This window comes from Tenrec ecaudatus, chromosome 9 (assembly GCF_050624435.1).
Source record: "Tenrec ecaudatus isolate mTenEca1 chromosome 9, mTenEca1.hap1, whole genome shotgun sequence".
NCBI lineage: Eukaryota > Metazoa > Chordata > Mammalia > Afrosoricida > Tenrecidae > Tenrec > Tenrec ecaudatus.
In genome coordinates, this window is record NC_134538.1 from 52,133,657 (window position 1) to 52,156,379 (window position 22,723).

Sequence of the window (22,723 nt, forward strand, 5' to 3'; positions counted from 1 at the left end):
GGCCTTCTTAGAGGGGTGGGATACTTGCATCCACCTCATCGGCCTTCTCTGTAGCAGTTCCCCTGGCCAGAGAGAGGTGGGGAAGGTCGAGTCACTCGAGAGCCTGAGGCCCGGGAAGCAATGCAGAGGATTTATTTACAAAGTGAAGGCTGGTGCAGCCCTGGCCGCTAATCAAACATGCCTTGGCAGGTCAGGGGCAACGATCTGGGCCTCCCAGGTCCTCTTCATCCTCCGCCCCAAAGCCTGAGAAGCTGATAGGCTGGCAGGCCAGGCTGCGCAGGTTCACAAGGCAGGCAGTCTGCGTGGTACTGAAGTCTGGGACAGCCACCAGGAGCACAGTCTGGTCCTCGGGGCCTAGGAGGGAGTCACATGGGAACCCCCCTTAGTTCCTGGGTAAGTCCTTCTTCAAGAGCACAGAAGCCCGTTGGGCCGACATAAGGATGGGACCGGCACACAAGCCTAAGGCTGGGGGCACGGTAGCTCCATGCCTGCTCTGGGTACCCCCAGCTGGCCATCCCCATTGACATTCCGGGCCTCATGACAAATGACAGTTCTGCTGAGGACCTTGCTACCTGCCCCACGGGCAGTGGGGACCCCCAGGGCGGCTCTTCAACCCCACTGCAGGTTGCGCTCCACAGGAAGTTTACCTTGGATGACTTTGGAGCCAAAGCTGGGGGTGTTACCACAAAAGTAGACATGAGGGCACTCGGGAAAGATGAAGGGGTCCGTTTTGTAGAAGGGGTAGCAGCCTAGAAGAGAAGAAGGGCTTCTGCCATTGGAGTGGCCCAGGGTGCAGCTGCCTCTTGCTGGCACCCGGCCCTCAACTTGCCTTGAGCCAAGCACCCTTACTGATGACCAGACTGTCTCCAAGCCCTGTTATGTGACCCTGGGAAGACCACAAAGGCAGTGTAGTGGGGGGAGGGAGGGGTTGTGGGGGGCGGGTATAAAGGCTGGTTGGTGAATTCTAGTTGCTTTCTCCCTTGGGGTGAGTACTCGACACAGGGCAGAGTGCTCCGAGGGCCCCAACTTCCAACACATTCCCAGTGTCTTTGGCCCCAAGCAGGGCCTTGCCAGACAGAATAAAATTCTAGAATAGCTTCCAGAAGAGCAGCTAGCTTCTGCTTGCTTTTTTAGACAGGCCATGGCAATATAGGGACTGCAGATCAGCACCAGGAAGCCCTCTGAGCACAAAGGAGTCTCGTTCCTAGTCCTCCTGGCCTTTTGGTCCCACCTGTCTGGTCAGTCCAGTTACCTAGGGTATCAGGAGCTGTGGGGCTGATGTGACGGACTCGCAGAGTCCACTCCAGGATCTCCAGGTGATTCTGCATGCTGCTGTACCGGAAGATGTCACTCACATTCTGTCCGGATGTCCCCAGGAATCTGCAAGACAAGCCTCGCTGAACCTCGGCTAGAGGAGGTGGCTACGCTAGTCTACCCCCAGCAGCGTAGTGGCTCCTGAGGGCTCTGCCACCCCAGGGCTCACTGGGGCTCCAGCTGGGCAGTGTTCCCAGGCCAGCCTTGAGACCAGAAGGCTGGCTCCAGATCGGCCCTATCATTTCCATCTGAGCCACTGTTTTGACCGCCCCTCACTGTTCCCAGCAGAGGCCGAAGGCCACTGGTTCAGACTGGAGTTACTCTGGTACCTGACTCCATCGATGGTGGCCTGGTAGGGGTTGGTGACCAGTTGTAGTGTGGAATAGGCAGTTGCCAGCGGGAACATGCAAGGGTGTAGGGGCTGCTGGGGCAGTGTATAGTTGGTTGGGTCAAATTCACCAGGCATCACGTCCACAGGCACGGAGGTCTAAGGGGACAGAGAAGTGCAGGAGAACCTGGCAGGAAGCCACTTGTGCTCAGGTGACCGAATCTTCCTTTCCTGCCCATCTAACGTCTCAGAGACTGACCTCTGTTCCCCACCCCAGGCTCCCTGGCTGCTGTTCCCAGCCCTGGTTCGGCCTGCGCTCCACCTCCCGCTCCACACCCAGTCTTACACTCAGCTGCAGCAGAATCTCATCCAGCATCTTGACAGCTTCCACACTGGCGGCCTGGGCTTTCTTGGTGAGGTATTTGGCCTGGTAAGAGAAGCCCAGGAGGCACAGGGGGTCAAGTGAGGCTGAGGTCAAGGGAGCCTGAGGGCCTGAGTAACACCAGGTGTTGTGCACGAGGCCTGCGCTGCCTCAGGGCCTTCACATCCATGTTTGGGATCTCACTCGGGCGGCCTGAGTACCTTATTGATTGAGTCTCTGCTCTGGGTGTTCTGGCTGAGCAGGTTCCCAGCCAAGATGACCCGGGAGATGTGGGCAGCACTGCACTGTTCGCCTTCGTCCCCTAGCTGCCCCGTCACTACGTCCACCAGCAGCTGGGTGCCCAGCAGACTCTCGCCACCACCTCCACCGAGTCCCAGGCCGGACACCAGCAGCACATACCTGGACACAAAGGAAGGAGGCTGGGTTCCAGACTGGGGACAAGTCAGCCCCCAGCAGGGCTCCTGCATGGGGGAATCAGGCAATGTATGCTTGGCAGCCATCAGAAAAAGGGCCAGGGCTCCCCTAGACTAGAGTTACTGACAGGGTCCCTCCTGTGATATGCTCCCGCAAGCTTGCTCCTTACCTGTCCGTGTCTGGGGAAGCCATCGGCTTCTGAGGCGCCAGGTCAGCAAAGCAATGATCCTGTACCAGAAACTTCCCATCGTCTCTCACGGAGCCAAACACAGCCAGGACCGTACCTGGGGAGTGATGGGCATCAGGGCCAAGGGGAGGGAGGCCAGGAGGTCACACCTCTCCTTCCATCCAAAACTCACCACCACTGAATCAGCACCTAGACAAGTGCAATCAGCCATCTTTCTTGCTGTGCCAATGGCACCTGAAATGCCATGACCTGCATTCCTGCCGTGGGTCTCTTACCTATGTCTCTCTTGCCGACGGCCTCCTCCTGCCTCAACTCAGTGGACTGCTCCAGCAGGTAAGCACAGGGCCCTCTGCCGTTACCTCTGAGGTGACCGGAGAAGAGACATCCCCAGCACATGCTGGCCTGTCCTCACCTGTGACCAGATTTGACACGTCGATGGCACCCTCCAGTTTGATTCGCTGCAATTCATCTTCCAAGATCAGCTCATCGTCTGGGTGGATGTATTTGCTCCGAGGAGGCTGAGGCAGCAGATTGTGCTGGAATGTGAAGTGAGAGACGGTCTTGGGCCACAGCCTGTCAGGTCTCACTGCCATGAGTGGGGGCGGCACTGCAGCCAACTCTTCTGCAGTCCATCTGATCGGGCCCTCTCCCCCCTCCCAGGGCCAGAGTTAAAGGTCCACCTGCAAAACTCAAGAACGCATTGGTGGCCTAAGGGCAAGTTCTCCAGCAAGATGAGGCTCCATTCTTTCCATCCCCCGCAACTCCGGGTCTCACCTCCTCGCTGACTTCCTGCAGGATGGAGGGCTGAAGCTGCATGGCCTTGAAGAGGGTCCCTATCACACAGCACTCCTCGCCAGGCTGCAGCTCACACAGCTTCTTCAGTTTCACTCCACTGCCTGGGCACAAGGACAGACCCTCAGGGAGCGGCCCATCTCCACCCTAACGTTCCCCAGGGGAAGGAACATCAAGAGCAAGGGAACAAGAATGCTCTGGATGTGCCAGGCCCTATAAGCTGTCACGATTGTCCATCTGAGGGGGTGGCAGGAGGCAGGTCTTGTGACCACGGAGCAGAGCTCAGAGCGAGGCAGCCATGAGTCTTGGACCACCAGGCGCAGGCGGAAGGAAGAGGCAAGAGATGCTGGTCACCCAGAGCCCCGAGGGGCTTCTGGCCTCCAGAGCTGCAGAGTGACTTTGTTTCAGCCGCTCTGTTGGTGGTGTGGCAGCCCCATGCACTGGGCACTAAGATGCTGCGCTCCTTTACTTAGACCGACATTCTAACACCGATGCTCGATGCTCGGGAAGAGGCAGCCTGCCACATCTGCATAACCCTGCCCTGTAAAGCGGGACAGAGTTTGGCTTCTTCCACACGCTTCAAGTGCCTTGTCCTGTGAGGTCAGCGGAGAGCCCTAAACTGTGAAACTGTGCGTTTGTAGCCCCGTTTCAGTGGAGGCGGTGGCTTGCTTAGCCCAGTGCCTCATCCCACTGCGTGTATGCTAAGCGCTCTTGACATGGCGCTGGGCTACTCGGTGGCCATGAGCTCGGGCAGGCTCGGTGCTCTGACTGAGAGGCATAGAGGAGTTGGGAAGCAGGATTGAGAGTAGAGGAGCCTGGTGTGTGAGTGGAAGCTGGAGAGGGGCAGGGGGTGGAGGAGGGCAGTGCACAGGAGAGGGGAGCTCTGAGAGCTTGCTTACTTGCAAAGAGGAAGGAATATTTTCCACAGGGCCTCCAAAGGCTGGAGGGAAAGCTGGAGGTGGCGGAGATGTGTAGACGCCTGACCAGCCCTTTCTTAGCGACTTGTGACTGGCACAGTCCAGGTTCCTCCTGCCCTATTGTACTTGAGTCCCATTCCACAGACCTGGCATGGGGGAGAGTAATTAAAATCCCCACGGGCTTAGAGGAAAGTAGGGAAAATGGTACTGGAAGTGGAAGAAAGGAGAGCTTTTCGAACTAGAAGTGGAAAGTATCATGTCACTCTGGCCTGTGGTAAAGTAAAATACAGAAAATATCCCCCAAAGAATGTGATGATTTAGCGAGACACTTTCTGGTTCACTGAGGAGGGTGCCCCATGGCTTTTTCCAGATGCTCGTAATAAACACAAGTCCAATGACTTTAACATCATCCACCATGCTTAGTTAGCACTGGGGATAAGAGTGAATCAGATAAAGTCTTGGCCTACAAAAATAGGTTTAAAACTTGGAGACAAATTTGAAAACAGCATGCACATCATCCAGAAGTGGAAAAAGAGGACGGAATTCCTACTTTACCACCAAGAGCAACCGAACCTGCAGGAGACAGTACCATGAAAGGGATGGACAAAACAAAAGATCCAAGTGACCCAGGCCAGTGTGTTAGGGACATGGGAGACCAGTGCCAAGGGACAGGAGGCTCCTACCCTCAAATGTGGGAACCCCCATTTGTCTGTCAGCTTGTCTTTCTGTAGAGGCTTAATTGTGCAGCTGTCATACCGGAAGCTAGGTCACTGGTATTGCAAAGGTCAGCAGGGTCACCCATAGTGAACCGGTTTCAGCAGAGCTTCCAGACTGAGCTCATAAAGAAGGAACTGGCTGCCCACTCAGAGAAAGTAGCAGCTGAAACGCTGGTGCAGAGCATGGGAAAGCACTGCCGGGCACTGAAGGCCCAATGAATGGCAGCAGAGCAGTGTCAGACACAGTGCCCGAGGATGGGCCCAGGCGGGCAGGCTCTCGAAATGTGCCCGAGGAGGAGCGGCTCTCTCAAAGGAGAGCCCAACACGGCGATGGGAGTGGACTCTTCAAGATCTTCATTTGCTGATGGGGCACAACTCAAGGTGGGAAGAAACAGCTGCAAACATCTAATCATTGGAACTTGCACGTATGAAGTGGGACTAGGAAAACGGAAAGTAGTCACACATGAAATAGAACATATAAAGATTGATACCCTGGGCATTAGGGAGCTGAAATGGACCGGTACTGACATTCGGAATCAGAAGATCCTATGGTTTCCTATGCTGGGAACGACCCAATCAAGAGGAATGGCATTGTACTCATTGCCAAAAAGGACACGCATGTCAAGATCTACACGGAAGTACAATGCTGTCTGTGAAGGGAATGCTTCTCTCCGCCTTCAAGGAAATCCAATCAATACGACTATTCAAATTTATGCACCAACTATGACAGCTAACTAACCCTCTGCCATCCAGTTGATGCTGACTCATAGCAATTGTACAGGACAGGTCAGAATTGTCCCTGTGAGTCTCCAAGACGGTAACTCTTTACGGGAATAGAAAATGGCTGGTGGTTTCCAACTGCTCACCTTGCCTACTGCCGCCCCCTGCATAGCCACTACACCACCAGGCTTCATGAAGGCTGAAGAATTCTACCAACTTCTTCAGACCGAAATTGACCAGCCATACATTCAAGATGCACTCATAATGATTGGCAATTGGAATGCAAAAGTTGGAAACAGAGGAACAGTGGTTGGAAAATGTGCTCTTAGTGGTGAAAATGAAGCTGGAGATTGCATGATAGGATTTGCAAGACCAATGACTTGTTCATAGCAAATACACAAGCAGGGATTATCACCATATAGATTTCTCCAGACTGAATACACAGAAAGAAAATTGATTATGTCTATGGGAAGAGATGATGGGGAAACTCAACATCAGCAGCTAAAACCAGGCCAAGGACTGACTGTGGACCCAGATATTCAATTGATACTATGGCGGTTCAGGTGGAGGCTGAAAAAATTAAAACAAGTCCACAAGAGCCAAAATATGGCCTGAGTTGAAAACACCATGACTTAGGTCAGGTGTACCTTAATTCTCAACGTAACATCCTTGCTTTTCAACACTCTAAAGAGGTCTTCTGTAGCAGATTTACCCAATGCAGCACGTCTTTGGATCTCAACTACTGCTTCCATGAGTACTGATTGTAGATTCAAGCAAGACAAAATCTCTGACAACTTCAACCTTTTCTCAGCGACTTGTACATGATCAAGAGGTAGTTTTACAAGTGGAACAAGGGAATACTGTGTGGTTTAAAGTCAGGACAGATGTGCTTCAGGGTGGTGTCCTTTCATCATACTTAACCTGTTTCCCCAAAATAAGACAGTGTCTTACATTAATTTTTGCTCCCAAAGATGCGCTAGGTCTTATTTTCAGGGGATGTCTTATTTTTCCATCCATCAAGAATACGGTACACATTTATTATTTATTGTTTCATTACATAAGGGGGCCTTATTTTCGGGGAGGTCTTATTTTTGGGAGGTGCCTTATATTTCAGTGAGAGGCAAAATTGTAAGTAGGTATCTTATTTTCAGGGGATGTCTTACATTCGGGGAAACAGGGTAATATGCATGCTAAGCAAATCATCAGAGAAGCTGGATGAAATGAAGAATATGGCATCAGGATTAGAGGAAGGCTTATTAATAAACCGCTATATGCAGATGACACAACCTTGACTGATGAAAGTGAGGAGATCAAAGACAGCAGCTTCCAGTATGGATTACAACTCAGTGTAAAGAAGACCCAACTTCTCACGACTGGACCAATAGTTAGCATCATGAAAAATGGAGAAAAGGTTGAAGTTGTCCAGGCTTTTGTTTTACTTGGATCCATGGAAGCAGCAGTCAGGAGGTCAAAGCCTTGCTGCAGTGGGTAACTCTGTGACAGGAGGCCTTTTCAGGGTTGAAAAGCAAGGATGTTACTTTGAGGACTAAAGTGCATTCGACCCAAGGCCATGGTCTTTTCATTGCTTCATATGTGCGCTAAAGTTGGTTAATGAATAAGACTGAAGAAAAAACAATGGAATTCAATTGTGGCGCCAGAGAAGAATACTTGAAGTAGCATGGGATGTGAAAAGAAGAAACAAATCTCAGAAGCAGTACAGCCAAAGTGCTTCTTAGAGGGAAGGATGGCAAGCCTTTGTCTTAGACATGTTGTCAGGAGAGCCCAGTCCCTGGAGAAGGAAGGACAGCATGCTTGGTAAAGTAGAGGGGCAGTGAAAAAGGAAAGTCCTCCACAAGATGGACTGACACAGTGGCTCCAGCCTAGGCCCCATGGTCAGGGTGGTGCAGGAGCAGGCAGAGTTTTGCTCTGTTGTGTGCAGGGTGGCTAAGGATCAGGACGGTCTCAGTGGCACCTCACAATACATGTGAGAAGGGGGGAAACAGACTAAGTGAAACCACATCACTTTGGTGAAGAGGCAGTTTCCTTGGGGATGGGGAGGCCGCTCCTTCCTTTTCCTCAGCAAGGTGTGCTACGTCTAGATACTCCCCACACTGTACCACTGGGGCTACAGGTCACACCTGCAAATGACCCGACAGAAGGTAAAGACAATTTCGCTCTGCTGAGGAAAGAATCACCCTTACCACTGACCCCAAGGCCTGACTTCAAATCAGACTCTCAACTCCACTTTCACTTGCAAACTCAGATTATTGGACCGAAGCCCAATGACCTTACAAAGAAACTGAAGCACCCAGAAACTTTCCTTTGGGGAAACGTTAATATTTTAGTTCCGCCAGTTTTCTTGCACAGCATTTCTCGAATCCCTGGCTACTTTCTAGGGGATGGTGGGGGTCCAGAAAAACAAACCCCAACTCACCTCCATCGAGTCAATTCTGACTCACCGTGACCCTGTAGGATAAAGGTAGAACTGCCTGTGTTTCGTTTCTGAGGTTGGACATCTCTACAGGAGTACAAAGCCTCATCTTTCTCTCTGGCGGGCTTGGTCACGTGGTTAGAGCCCGGTATCAAACCCACCACACCACCAGGCTCTTCATAATATGGAAAGCATCCCCCCAAACCCCCAAACTGCCACTTACCCCAGTGCTGCTGGGCCCGGTTGGCCAGGAAGGGTCTCATCTGGATGAGGCGGGTGGCGTAAATGTGGGCATACTGCCGGCTAAAGCTGCGCTCTCCAAGCCGGAAGGGTTGTGAGGAGTTCGTGTAAGCCACTATGGGGACCCGGGCAAAAGTGGGGGTACTGGCTGATAATGGAGACAGCAGGGTGGAGACCCTCTGGGCAGCCTGCTCAGAGAACATGGTCATGCTCCTGCCTGGTCTGGTCCAGGAGGTGGCTCCCAAGCCGAGATGGTGGATCTGCAAGGACACAAGCAGCCCCTTCTTATCCCAAAGCAAGAGCTCCCAACTACAGCGCAACCAAGCCAGTCTCCATGGAGCCACAGGGCGCTGGGAACAACAGGCCCCGCTGTAGTCAGCCTCTGGACTTGTACTATGTCTAGCTACCTGCCCTGTAGCCTTCATCTCTAAAGAGAGCAAAGGAAAGCCAGGAATGTTCTCCAACAGAGTTCCTGGAGCTTTCCCCAAGCTCAGAATCCACAGCCTGCTCCTCATCTGCATGGGGACCGTGAGGAAACCCAGGCTGCCCACCCTGCCCCTGCATATCAGTGCCTGCCCCAGCTCAGGGCAGGAAGCTAACCTTTTATTAAATAAGCCTGTCATAAATTATAACAAGAATAAGCCTGCCACTAAAGTTAATAGATTAGCAGTCCTCAATGGGACAGAGCAGAACTGTTCCAAAGCTGTATAAATGTTATGGAGCAGATCTGCACCCCCTCCTGAGGAGGTGCTGGTAGGTCCTAACTTCTGACTGGCTAGCAGCTTTAACCACGCCATCACCAGGACTCCTCTCTTACTAATAGGGCAACATGAAACACAAATCATTCCTCTGCTCGAATTTCTCCAAAGGTTTCCCCATTCACCGCGAAACCCAAGTCCTCCCATGGTCTGAGAGCTGTCCCACTGCCACTTCCCACGGCATACCCATTTTACCCTGCTGGCCCTGATGCTGCCTGGACACCCCAGGACGCTCCACCTCAGGCCTCTGCACTCCCATTCTTCCTGTCTAGACGGCTATTTTACAGTTTAAGGCTCACTTTCTCTCAAATGTTACCACCTGGAAACCTTGTCTATGTCCCTGGTTTAAAACTACAACTTTCCCCTAGCACTTCTCCAAGTTTTCTTTTTCCCTTTCCATTGCACTTGCCATCTAAACAGCAAGAGCAGAAACCCTTTTAAAAAAAGTTTTATTCAAGTGGCCATCTAGCTGAGAAGCAACAAAACCCACATGGAAGAAGCACACCAGCCTGTGTGATCTCGAAGTGTCGAAGGGATCAGGTATCAGGCATCAAAGAACAAAAACTCATATCATTGTGAATGAGGGGGAGTACGGAGTGGAGACCCAAAACCCATCTGTAGGCAACTGGACATCCCCGTGGGGAGGAGATGAGCCAGTCAGGGTGCAGTGTAGCAACGATGAAACATACAGTTTTTCTCTAGTTCTCTAATGCTTTCTGCCCCCCACTATCATGATCCCAATTTTACCTTACAAATCCAGCTAGACCAGAGGATGTACACTGGTACAGATAAGAGTTGGAAACACAAGGAATCCAGGACAGATAAACCCCTCAAGACCAATAATGAGTAGCAATACCAGGAGGGTAAGGGGAAGGTGGGGGCAGAAAGGAAGAACTGATCACCATGATCTACATATAACCTCTTCCCTGGGGAACGACGGACAACAGAAAAGTGGGTGAAGGGAGACATCAGTGTAAGACATGAAAAAAAAACACTTTATAAATTATCAAGGGCTCATGAGGGAGGGGAAAAATGAGGAGCTGATACCAAGGGCTCAAGTAGAAAGAAAATGTTTTGAGAATGATGATGGCAACAAGGGTACAAATGTGCTTGATACAATGGTTGCATGTATGGATTGTGATAATAGTTGTACAACCTCCCAATAAAATGATTTTTAAAAAGTTTTATTGGCACTTCACCCATATATCATACAGTTCAATAGTTCAGCCATATCAGGAAGGGTTATCCAGTCTTTACCACAATCCATTTAGAACATTTATTCCCCCCACACCCATACTAATTGTGATTCATGCAATTTTTTTTCTTCCATTTTGGCAAAACTATACCCAAAACGTTCACCAATTTCACTTCTACCTATAGAATTAAGTGCCATCGACAATACTCTTTGTGTTGTACAGCCATTATTGTTCCACCACCAGGAAAATGAACTCCATGACCCCACGTAAAACTACTCCTCCTTCACCCTTGGTGACCACTGGTCATTTAGTTTCCTTTCCCTTTTTTAGTAGCTTCTTGATATAATATTCCATTGTCATACAGTTCCACAGTTAACCCCTTTCTATATACATCATCACAATCAACTCGAATGCTCCCTCCCCTTCTGCATTAACTTCTTAGTTTCATTCCTGGAGGTATCACCAGCCCCTAGAACTGTGCTGTCCAATAGACATAGGTCACTACCCAGCACTTCCAATGGGGCAAGCCTGATTTGAGATGTACTCATCTTACGTTAAAACATACAACATAGCCGTTTCAAGCACTCGGCACAAAGATTATCGCAACAATGTTTTTACGTACATGTGGAAATGACCAGTATGGTTATATGGGAATGACAATAGTTTGGTTATATCGGATTAAACTGAAAAAAACAACCCCAAACTTAAAATCGACCTCATCTATTTTGCCTTTTAAAAATATAGTTATTCGAAAGTTTTAAAACGAATATATGGGGTTTGCATTCTAATGGGCAGCCCTGGTCTAGAAGCTCCGCTGTATGCATTTGTTGAAGTATGACTGCATCTGAATTTTAAACCCACAGGTGTACCCTGGAGGCAGCAGACGAAACCAGCCTTGTCCTATCACAAGTTCACTGGGTGCGGTCTTGCGTCTGCTTCGACGTAGCCCTAACATAGAGGGATAAATGAAACCATCTCTGGTGTGCTGGTGGGGTGCACGAAGCTACGCTCCAAGCTACACTTGCTACATCTTCCCTCCGAGCAGGCGCTTTAAAATGATTTGCATTAAACCTGTGGGATGCAACGTTTAAATCACACAACCAAAAGACGTACGGCGATTTTTTGAAGAATCAAGAGACAGTGGCACTGAAAATCGGGATAGTCTGCGGGGAGAGGTCTCCCGGGTCCCGTCCCCACCCGACCCTTCACTGCCTCCGCGCACTCCCAAGGCGCCGTAACTAGCTCCTAGCCAGGTCTTCTCCTCCAGCCCCCTTTCCCGATTCCCGATGGCTTTCAGTAGCAGTTGCATAAGACCAGGGCGGCCACGCCTGACGAGCAGCCGGACAGCGACAAACGGGCCCTTCCAACGAGTGAAAACAAACGCTGCTCGCGGAGCGACGTCAAGCTCCTGAGGGGGCGTCCCGACCCCTAGCCTCGGAGGGCGCACGTGTCCAGAGCCCCGCGGGCCGCCGAGGAACGCTCAGGTTCGGGTCGCCACCCGCGGGCCCACGAGTGTCCACACAGGGTGGAAACCGCCGCCCGCTCAGCAGCAAGGTACTCACCTCTTCCCGCGCCGCCGCGCCGCCCCGCCCCTCGCCGCGCGCTACGCCCCGCCAATCACGGCGCGCCACGCCCTGACGTGCGCGCGCGCCGCTCCCGGAAGCTGCGCGAGGCCGGCGCCCCGCCCCCGATAGCCGGTTCCCCGAGGGGCGGGGCCGGGACGGTCCCCCGGGGCGCATGCGTGGCTTCTGCAGTCTTTGCTGAGTGCTCCCTCCAGCCAGCCCAAAGGCCTGGTCCTGCCGTCAGCGTACTTTTGGGTACTCCGTGCGGCAACTTCATGATGAACGAACGGGAGCAGAGAGCTGAGGCTGACCCCTTTCTCTCCCAGGACCTGAGCCGGCTTGCTTTCTAATTTCAAAAAAACTCAGTGCCACCGGCCCATAGTGACCCTACGGGACAGGATAGACCCACCCCTGTGAGTCTCCAGGCTTGTAACTCTTCTCACGCCTGATGACACTGCATGCTGCCTCTACTCTGCCGCAGCCCATTTGCACCCACTTGCAGTGTAGGGAACTGCATGTCCCTCAGCCCTGGATCAGAAGCCATATACAACCTTCATGTATTTACTCTTGGTTTTCTGTCATATAAATTGTGCCTAGTGGTCTTCCTGCCCTTGTTTCCCCTGCGGTCATTAGTTACTTGACCTTTGCTAAGACTGGTGCTCAATTGCTAGCAGCCTCTACGCTCATTGGACAACACACACCTGGCGGCACTTCTGCCAGGCGCTAGGTATGCCTCATTAGCATGCGGACCCGTTTGAGCACAATCGCCTGCCATTTGGGAGGTGCGTGACTTGGCTACCCCAGCTATACCTTATTTCCATATGACGTAGTGGTGCCGCCCTTCGCTGGCTATTTAAGCCTCTGCTCTCAGCTCAATAAACGAGACTTGATCAGACTCCTGTCTTGTCTCCATTTTCCGCGTCTCTTGCCCATCTTCATTCCCTCTCCCTCTTTCAGGTACCCACGCTGTGGATGACCCGCGGGACGGGTCAATGCAGGGGGCAAAAAATCACGCAGGTTGCTAGCATTTGGCCTCATGACTGAGTTAAATTGTCTCGCTGGACCTCATAGTCAGCAGATTGCAACCACTAGTTGTTCCCTAGGAGGAAGATGAGGCTTTCTACTCCCATAAAAAGTTACAGTCTCAGAAACCCACAGGGGCAGTTCGACCCTGCTCTATGAGGTCAACATGTGCTGGAAGCCACTGGATAACAGTAAATTTATTATGCCCAGGAATTAATGAAAGTGAATTCCTTTGAACTATGTGCTTGTTTTGTAGTGTACCAACTTAAAGGTAGTTTTCATGATCTTTTTAAGTGGTTTGGGCTCGATTGAACATGCAAGATGTTTTTACTAAGGGGAAAAATGGCTAAGGTTCTGTTAAAAATATGGGCTAAGATGGAAAAGTTTGGACTAAGTTTATTTTAACGTATTTAAAAATGTATAAGAAAGACCTTAATATCAACAAGTAATTTTATATCCAAGGAAGGTGTTCCATCCCAGTCCAACTCAAGTCCACAAGTCCAATGCAAGCAGGGCCCTCTGCAGATTCAGGGAACTGGTAATGCAGAAAGGTGAAGCAGGATGCAAGAAGATAACAGGCCAGTGGGTGCAGAGTGCCTAGCTCCAAGGCTGGTGGAAACACTGCAGGGCACTGGTCACTCTCTAGGTGGGGCTGTCCTGGGGCCAGCAGAGTTCTGGCAGGAAGGCTGAGGGCAGAAGGAGGTTCCTAGTACCCTTACAAGACCATACCCCAAGGAGCCATTATCAGGCTGTGACCTGATTGACATCACCCAAGTTCTGAGCTGAATAATTTCCATGAAAGTACATAAAATAAATATTTATTACAAAATACATATTTAATTTATAAACAATTATATAGTTCATTAAAAAACTTAATTGCCACCAACCATAATTATATCTAGCAAAAGAACTCCCTCTAATATTTTTCTTTAGTCATTTTATCAGGGGCTCTTACAGCTCTTACAAAAATCCATACATCAATTGTATCAAGCATATTTGTACATATGTTACCATAATCATTTTCTAAGCATTTACTTTCTATTTGAACCCTTGATATCAGCTCCTTTTTTCCCCTTCTTCCACTCCTCCCTGCCTTGTGACCCCTTGAAAAATTATAAATTATTATTGTGAGGTAGTTAGTTTATTGTGCTAACCTGGGGTAATTGAAGGGCAGAGAGATAAATGGCTCTGTGAGTCTCCCCCTTCTTGTCTCTTGCTCTTTGATCATCGGACCAGTGTGCAGCTGCCTTGCTTGTTCTGTGCCTCAATTTGAAAGCTACATTACCTGTGGGACATCTTACCCGTGGACCATGTCACTGTAATTTGAGGTTCCTTCAAGACCTGCTTTTCGACACAATTAGAATTTACATCTCTTGAGCTGGGGACTGTCGGACCCTGCCATCTGGCTGACTGTTGGTGACCTGCCTTACTATTTGCTGCCTGTGCCCGGATAGCCTGAATTGCTCTACAGAGGACTACCTGGCAGTCCTCAAGACTTGAAGGACTGCCAGTGTCATACAACTGTCTCACGGGAGTGAGTTGCACTGAGCCATTTGTACTGCTTTATAATTTAATCAACTGTTTATTTCTTATGTTATCTATCTATATAAATATATATAAAATTATTAGCTATTGAAGGCCATTAAGACTCAGCCTTGAAACGGCTGAGAAGTCTCATGACCTATGTGTCAGTGTTTGCTGATTTCTTCTGCAGCTTGACGTTTTGAACAGACTGTTAAGAACAAACACAAGGAGGTATGAAAGTTCTGGGAAAACAGGTGGTTTAATTTTCTCAAGGATGCCTGGCTTGGCAGAAGATAAAGTTGCTATGTGTATCAAATGTGCTTGCTTAACAATGAGATAATTAACCCTGGGTTGTTTCTGCATAGATAAAAGGAGTGTGTAAAATAAACTCAGGGCATCAGTATTTACTGTTGCCGTCCCAATACTTTCTGTCTCTCTTTTTTTCCTTAATCCTCATTCCCCTTTTCAGGACTATTCAACTCATCAGCTGGCTCTGACAATTAGTGTTATGTTTTGTTTCTCTAGAGAACTCTAACACATATTGTTTTCAGATCTTATACCAACCGCTGTCTCCCTTACCCAGGTCCCTGTTGTTCATCCCCCTTTCTCTCCTCCCCACACCTTCCCCCTACTCTCCTGGTATTGCTGTTCCCATGTCTGTTCCTGGTATTGCTATTCCCATGTCTGACCTGGATTTTGCGTGTTGTGAGCTCTTATCCGTATCAGTGTACATGCTCTGGTCTAGCTAGAATTGGAAGACATGATGGGTTATGATGGTAGGGGGTGAGGAAACTCAAAGAATCAGAGAAATATTGTGTGTTTCATCAGTGCTATACTGTGTCCTGGTTGACTTATCCCTTCCCTGTGACCCTTCTGTGAGGGAATGTCCTATTGTCTTCAGATGGGTTTTGGGTCTCTGATCTGACTGCCTTCATACTCAACACTATGGGTTTTGGCGGGGATGGGATGCGGGGATGGTGTCTTCTGGTGCCTGTTACCTGATTCTTTCGATACTTCATGATCTCACATGCTAGTGTGCTTTTCCCATGTGAGCTTGTTGCTTCTGAGCTAGATGGATGCTTATTTAACTTCAAGCCTTTAAGACTCCAGATACTATATATTTTGATAGCCAGGCACCATCAACTTTCTTGACCACATTTGCTTATGCACCCATTTTGTCTTCAGCGCTCGTGTTGGGAGGGTAAACATCACAGAATGCCAAGTTGATAAAACAAAGCATTCTTGTGTTGAGGGAGGGTTAGAACAGAGGCCCAAAGTCCATCCACTTCCTCCATGTATTGCCATATAAATATATGTACATAGGTAAATACCTCTATTTTTATGAATTAATATTTTACATAAGTGCACACCTTGTTTTTAGCTCTATCCATAGCTTTGCTTCATAGAGCTTTCCTCTGTTTCCTTTTACCTTTCTCCTGTTCCACCATCACGCTCACCCTTCTTCTGCCTCTTAGTAATTCCTCTCAGCTAGACTGCATCCTCCTCCTTGTAGCTTTTAATTCCCTAGTTGTTCCTCTATCTAAAGTGTTGCTGGCTCACCACTGCTTTCCCTGCTTCCTCCTCCCCCCAAGTACCTCTGGAACCATCAGTCCCCTTGCTTTCTCCTCAGGCTTGCTCCCATGCCTCACTCTTAATTTTCTGATCGAACAACAGAAGCACTGGGCTTCTGATTCCCTTTGCTGCTCTGTTGTGCTCCCTTCGTGATTGGCCCCATTGTGGGGTGTAAGACTGTAACTCTTTGCAGGAGTAGACAGCCTCATCTTTCTCCCATGGAATGGAGAGTCGTTTTGAATGGCTGGCCCTGCAGTTAGCAGCCCAACACACAACCCACTGTGCCACCAGAAATGGGGAATTGATAATCATGAGCATAAGAATGAAGAAAATGTTCTAAAATGGATTATGGTGATGATTATGCAACCCTTTTAAGTCGACTTTTAATGATTGAATTATATGGCATGTTCATTATGTCAATACAACTGTTAACATTTTAAAAAAGAGACAAATTTAAAATGGCAAAAATCAAGCAGATGAGCCAACAAATAAACAGAAGAAAAAAAAAACCCTAAAACATAAAACCCACCCAAATAAATAAGTGAATTTAAAAAATGTAAAAAGATTCTGGAGCCAGCCACTGCCTTTTCTTTTTGAGTCACCAGCATGTGTTTCCCACGCCCCCTCGTGTGCCCTGGAGGCGTGTGGCCACAGTGTGTGAGTTGCCTTGGCAACCCTTCCCAGGTCCTTGGAGCCCATGAATGCATCTACCCCTCTGCTCTGCTGGTTCAGAACCAGCTAGCTTTGTGGGGCCCTTGTTGGGCCATGGAGCATTTGAATGTGTGTCTCCCTACTCTGCAGGTTTACAAATCGCCTTCATCTGGCTCAGCCATGCCCAGGGCACTGGCAGGAGGACAACGCTGACTCTGCTAAGGAGGGTTTTATCGCGACTGCTGAGCACATTCATGTGGCAAGAGACACCTCCATGTGCCGGGGCACCAGGGCCCCCACTACTTTCTATAAATACGTTTACGACTATTGGCCTGTGCTTAATTTTTCCTCTCCATCTCTGTGATTGGTCCTTCTTGCTCCCTAGTTTCATTAGTATCAGAAAGGTCCAAATCTCAGTTTTCAACTTTCAATCTTTCCCAAACACCTCAGAGAAGTCTCAGCAGTCAATCTGTCTGCCAGCAGTGATTGCTAAGATATTGCATTACCCAGGGGTACAGTCCTCTCTGTTTGGTTCTTAATCCTTTCTTTTCTCCGTTTCTGCAACTCTTTGGTGCTGAGTTTGGCCCTCTGGTTTTGCCTACGGCTTCTTTCCTTCTCTTTGGGGGCTGCTTATATCTGAGCTGGCCTTTAGGGAAAATGGCTGAGACTCCCCAGAAGGACCTCTAAGAGACCTGTCTTGTTGATTTTTAAGTCCCCAGTGGGGCTTGTAGGAGTAATCTTCAGTTAGGTGACCTACCTCGTGTGTCTGCACTATTGAACCTTCTGTAGAAATCAGTACAAGTTCAGCAGCCAGCAGTTACTGGGGGTGGGGGTGGGGGCGGAATGACGCAGTGCTCTGAATGGAGACCCAGGGAGCTTTGCCTTGTTGGTATCAGAGACCTCCCACCCCATTCTATGTTAGTTGTGAGTGTAGCCTTCACCCAACACGTTTGTGTCCCGGCACACAGCAGCCTCAGTGAGCAGTCCTCAGTGGTGACGGGAAGGAGGAGCAGATAGACCCAACTGACCTCCCAGGGAGGTCTGCCCTGATGGTTCCAGAGACTGGAGGCAGGGTTTCTCAAGGTGAGTGATAGCCCAGTGGTGGTGCTGGAACCATGGGGCCGGTGTGGGGTGGGGTTCACTGCAAAAGGAGATCTCCAGACTGAATCTTGGATCAGAGTCTTTAGTACAAAACATTTAATTGCCAGGGGCACTGAATAATTTTCTTTTTTCCTGAAAGGGTGACAGTGGGCCAAATAAGTTTGGGAACCTATGGCCTGAGGATGGAATTCGCAGGGAGCCTTCTGCAACAGTGTGAGCAAGCCTGTGTATAGACGAGAGAGGGGTCCCAATTGTACCCCTGGGGCGATCTGCTGTATTGCTATCGGAGTCCCTCTGGTGCACTGTTCCTTGTGGGTGCAGCCTCTCTCTGCTCAGGATGTCTTGTTTCTAGCATTCACTGACCGCAGGCAGCAGTTCTCAGCACCCCCCAGAAGCCGTGGTGCTCCCAGGGAGGCAGATAGCATGCTAACTGTGGAGCAGATTCTTTCGGTAGCAATTTGCATCAACCTTGAATCCACTTATAACCATGTGGAGGCGAGATTGCTAAACTCCGATCAGATCCTCAAGAAAATCTGCCTTGCCACTATCAGAATCCGTCCCATTTCTCAACAGTAGTATGTTGGCTGTGGTTGTAGCCTATGAGGGAGTACCCCCCCCAAAAAAAAACCCCAAAAACAAAAAACCAACAAAGCAGAATTGCACTGGGCAGAGTGGAGCTTTCATAGTGTGCATTTTTCCATCTAGCAACTTGCTCTGAGTTAGTGCACCCAGTGGCTTTGCCTGGGAAGGTTCTCCCTGGTCACAGTGAATATTTTTGTAAAAGCAGTTTCACATGAACCTCGCTTTTTTGTGATGGCCACTTTAGGAGAACAGTGTGCGGCTGTGAAAATTTGTTTCCTGTTCGGGAAAAACACCGCAGACTTTTTTGATGTTGAACACAGCTTCCAAGGGAACACAGCGCTATGGGACAAACTCAAGTGTACAGTGCTTTCCTCTTTTCAAAAAGGTGAAATGTTGGTTGATGATGAACCTCGTTCTGGACGTCCAGCAACTTCCTGAACGGATGTAAATGTCAACCAAATTCATGCACTTGTGCTCGAAGACCAACGACAGACCATTAAAGAGATGAGATGGAGCTGGGTTCAGCGAAGTTTAACAGAAGATTTGGGAATGAGAAGGATCACTTCAAAATTTGTGCTTCAGGATCTGACTGACCAGGAAAAAAAGCATTCAGTGAAAACATGCTGTGCTTTGAAGCCACCCAGACTTTCCCCCAAGGTCATTACTGGTGGTGAGACATGGTGCTATTCTTATGACCCTGAAGGCTGACATCAATCAAGCCAATGGAAGAAGCCATTGTCACCTAGCCCTCCAAAAGCTCATCAAGTGGAGTCAAAGATTAAGATGATGCTCATTTGGGTTTTGATGTGAGGGAGGTGCGGTCAGCCATCCAAACTGATGAGTTTGAAAAATATTTCCAAGAATGGAATTGCAGGTTTGACAAATGCATTAAGTGTAATGGAAAATACTTCGACGTTGATAAGGTTGTTTTGTTAAAAATTTTTTTTGTTAAATACATAGCTTTAAAAAAAATCATTTCCCCCACCCCCTTCTACATCAAGATGTCTGATTCTTAGCACACAGCACTTTCAGTTAGCATTCCTGAGCTCCTCCCAGAAGGGGATCAGACAGACCCTGAATGACCATCAGGCAGGTCTGCCCTCTTGGTTATGAGGTCCGAGCTGTGGGGAATCTAGGGAGGCAGGTAGAGTATTGACTATGGGAACAGACTCCACCGCAGGCTCTTTAGTGACAGTGGCAGCAGGCTGACAATGGACAGTGTTGGAACGGGGAGGGACTGGCGTGCTACAAATGGACCCCTAGGGAAGTGAGTCTTCCTGGTGCCTTTTTAAAAAAAATAATTAAAAAAACACAACCTGGTGACTTTTACAGCAGAAGCTTGGGGTCCTATTTCTTTGAACCAGGTTGCTGCCCCAATTCACAGAAAGCAATAGCTTTGTGGCTGTAGAGAAGGGCAGGGATAGTTGAAGAATTTTCCTTTTGTCTGCCTCACTCACTCATTGTGGGCTGTCTGCAGTTCCCAATGGTGCCCTCTGCCCCCTGATTCAGAGACTCCCAAGACCAGTGCCTGGCCCATTCCATAAAGGACCCCAACCTTGGGACTCCCACCAAGGATAGAGCTTTTGGAGCTGGCACAGATGTAAAATGGGTGGGGCCTGACCTTAGAGACTAATCCTAGGCAGGTGACTGAGAGGGACCAGGCTGGGTCACAGGAAGGATTCACTCTCCAATGCGGGACTTAAGTGGGGATATAGGTCTTGATGATCAGTCACAGGAAACAGTGGGAGCTGACAGAAGCGAAGAATGGGAACACAGGCCTGCCTTTAAAAATGGCCCGGTGGGAGGAGTGGACCTCCCCTGACTTCACAAGGTAGAGGAAAAACAGCAGCAGCAATAGCCCAAGGCCGATTCCTGTGAGGCAGAGATCAGGCAGAGATTCCTGTGAGGCAGAGATCAGACCTAGCTTCCCTCGCCAACCTTTTTACCCATTCTGACACCAAAAGGCTCTGGTTCGTTCTCTGCTGCGGTCCATGATTCACTGCAGTGGCCACACAGAACCCACGGACAGTGGTTATTGGGGAAGTGGTAAAGAAAAGTCCTGTGGTCAGGATAGCCATCTGTCGGATAGCTTGCTCAGCTCTGCCTGCAAATAGGCCTCTCAGCGGCTCTGGGCCCGGCAGCGATTTTGGCCCAGTTTGGGCTCTGGCAAGTGTTACGCAGTGATTTCACTCTGCCATCCGTTCCTGGAAGCCCTCCACTGCCGCAAACCTCCCGCCTGCCAGAAGGTGCACCACCCTTACTTCTTAGATCAGCCAGCCCAGCCCTGCCAAGGGCCTGCAGGAACTCTACTCTGTGCGCAAACCTCCTGCCCAGAGGGGCTCAGCTTTTTGCTTGGCGGCCGGGATAGCCTACTGGACCCTTTCTTGCCAATCTCTGGGCTCAGCTGCCTCGCCGGCTATTGTTTCTTGGCCGCTGATCCGAACTCAATCTCACCCTGGCCCTTGTTAAGCTCTCGGTCTCCAGATTCTAGCCGGTTATCGGCGCAGTGAGTCCAGGGCCAGAGGACGTGCTTCACTCCCGTGGTTTCTAATGGGTGGTGGTGGTCCCCACTAGCTGCCGGTGGGATGTCTCATTTTCAGCCAGATGGGATAGCCAAACGGACCGATCCCCTCCTTAGGATTCCATGCACCTTATTTGCATGGCTCCACCCCCACTGCACTTTATTTGCATGAGCAGCTCTTGGTGGGCCACGAGCACTTTATTTGCAGGGTCATGCCCAATCTTTTGGTTATAGGACTATGGCATGGCTAGGAAGGTCCTTGGAAAGCTGCCCAGCCCGCTTCACTGCCCCAGGCGGCACCTCTCGTGCGGCGCTCTGGGGAAAGGTGACCGACAATTTGCTGCCACCAGAGCTTCTGATTTCAGTCTAGCCTTGGGGTCCCCAAAGAGATCAGCCCCCTGTGGCCTGAGAGAGGTGGGACCAGGTCCTCCCTGTTGGCGTGTGAGGCAGTGAGCCACAGCAAGGGGAGGCTGTCGCTTAAGCCCAGGTGGGAACTCAGGGTGCTCAGACTAGCCAGAGAAGGACGGCCAAGCAGGGCCAGGGGGCCCACCGGCCCCTGAAAAAGGCGGGTGGGGGCGTGGCTGATGGCAGACGAGGGTGATAAGGTTCTATTTTGGAGCTGTTTGGCTCTCCATGTCAGCAGCGCATCCTTGTGAAGATGCTCCCCAGACAGCCGAGGGGCGTCAGGGGCTGATAGACTCACTAGAGAGTGTTCTAGCCTGACCCCTGTCTGGTAGATGTAGGGCAAAGAGGCCCCAAGGGAGGGCATTGGAGGGTGTGAGTACAGAGAGCAAGGTCAGATCCGAGAAAAACCGGCAGGGGAGGGGCTCCTTTGCACTCAGCCCCCCCAAAGAAAAGGACAAACAAAGCCAAGTCAATACCATTAAGTTCAGTTCTGTGTCCTCATTCCCACGCTTACATAGTCTGTTTAGGCTACGAAGACTTCTAGGTGGCCGGGTTCAACACTGTTCTCAGGCTCTCTGGGGCCTGGCTGCTTCGCCCAAGGGGCCTTCTCAATCAAAGCGTACATCCTCGGTGCCCTGCCAGCTCCAAAGTTTAACAGCACACACTCACGATGCAGTCACGTGTCCTGGCTTCAGATCCTGCCTCTGCCCCCCACCCCCCAGCCGAACGCGACCTGGGACGAGGGGTTAACCACACGGTGCCTCAGTTTCCCTAGCTGTAAAGTGGGGATAACCATCAGACATATGGAGAGAGTTCGGTTCTAAATACTAAAGAAATGAATTAATCGATACCAGTGGCTTTCATGGATGGGAGGTCTAGGTTCTTGCATAGAGCACCTGGTGTTCTGTGACGTCAGCGAGCTACACTCGGTCCAGCTCACAGGACACCCACCATCTGTCAGGTCGGCCCAGCCTTGTCACAGGTCAGGCCCTCTCCTGGGCTGCGGCATGGAGGGAGGAAGGAAGGGGAAGCAAAGAAGGACACCTACACCTGTCCCGGAAGGAAGAAAAGTGTCACAGGATACACTGCAGGCATCCCACAAGGTCACAGCCATCAGCAGGGGAAACCAGGCGCACAAGTCAAACCTGACTCCTGGGAAGCATGCCGAGTCCTGGGACGCGGAGGCTTGGTATACCGTGGCACTGGAAGGATCGCAAGCGAACTCATGCCAGCATGTAGCCTGCCACAGAGGAATAATCAATGAATGTTAGCGATCATGATTATCCAACCAACTACCCTTTATAGACAAGATACTGAGCCCCAGAGAGGGGTGGGGGTTATCCGTGACCACCCACACACGCATTGAAGGGGCAGGAGTAGGGCCTGG

General features: G+C 50.1%; 1 protein-coding gene across 2 annotated transcripts; it reads right to left on the minus strand.

Annotated features, from left to right (window-relative positions):
- Positions 1-116: 116 nt before the first annotated feature.
- Positions 117-12,001, minus strand: POLD2 (DNA polymerase delta 2, accessory subunit). Of its 2 annotated transcripts, none has more exons than XM_075558091.1 (11): positions 11,958-12,001; positions 8,425-8,701; positions 3,400-3,521; positions 3,038-3,161; positions 2,608-2,722; positions 2,225-2,423; positions 1,989-2,069; positions 1,644-1,801; positions 1,253-1,380; positions 648-749; positions 117-354 (listed from the first exon to the last, which is right to left on the minus strand). In XM_075558091.1, the coding sequence occupies exons 2-11, from the start codon at positions 8,648-8,650 to the stop codon at positions 191-193; spliced, it is 1,419 nt and encodes a 472-aa protein (XP_075414206.1). In that variant the 5' UTR covers positions 8,651-8,701; positions 11,958-12,001; the 3' UTR covers positions 117-190. The 2 variants fall into 2 exon arrangements, with proteins under 2 accessions (XP_075414206.1, XP_075414207.1); XM_075558092.1 differs by lacking the exon at positions 11,958-12,001 and adding an exon at positions 11,509-11,915.
- Between the last annotated feature and the right edge of the window lie 10,722 nt (positions 12,002-22,723).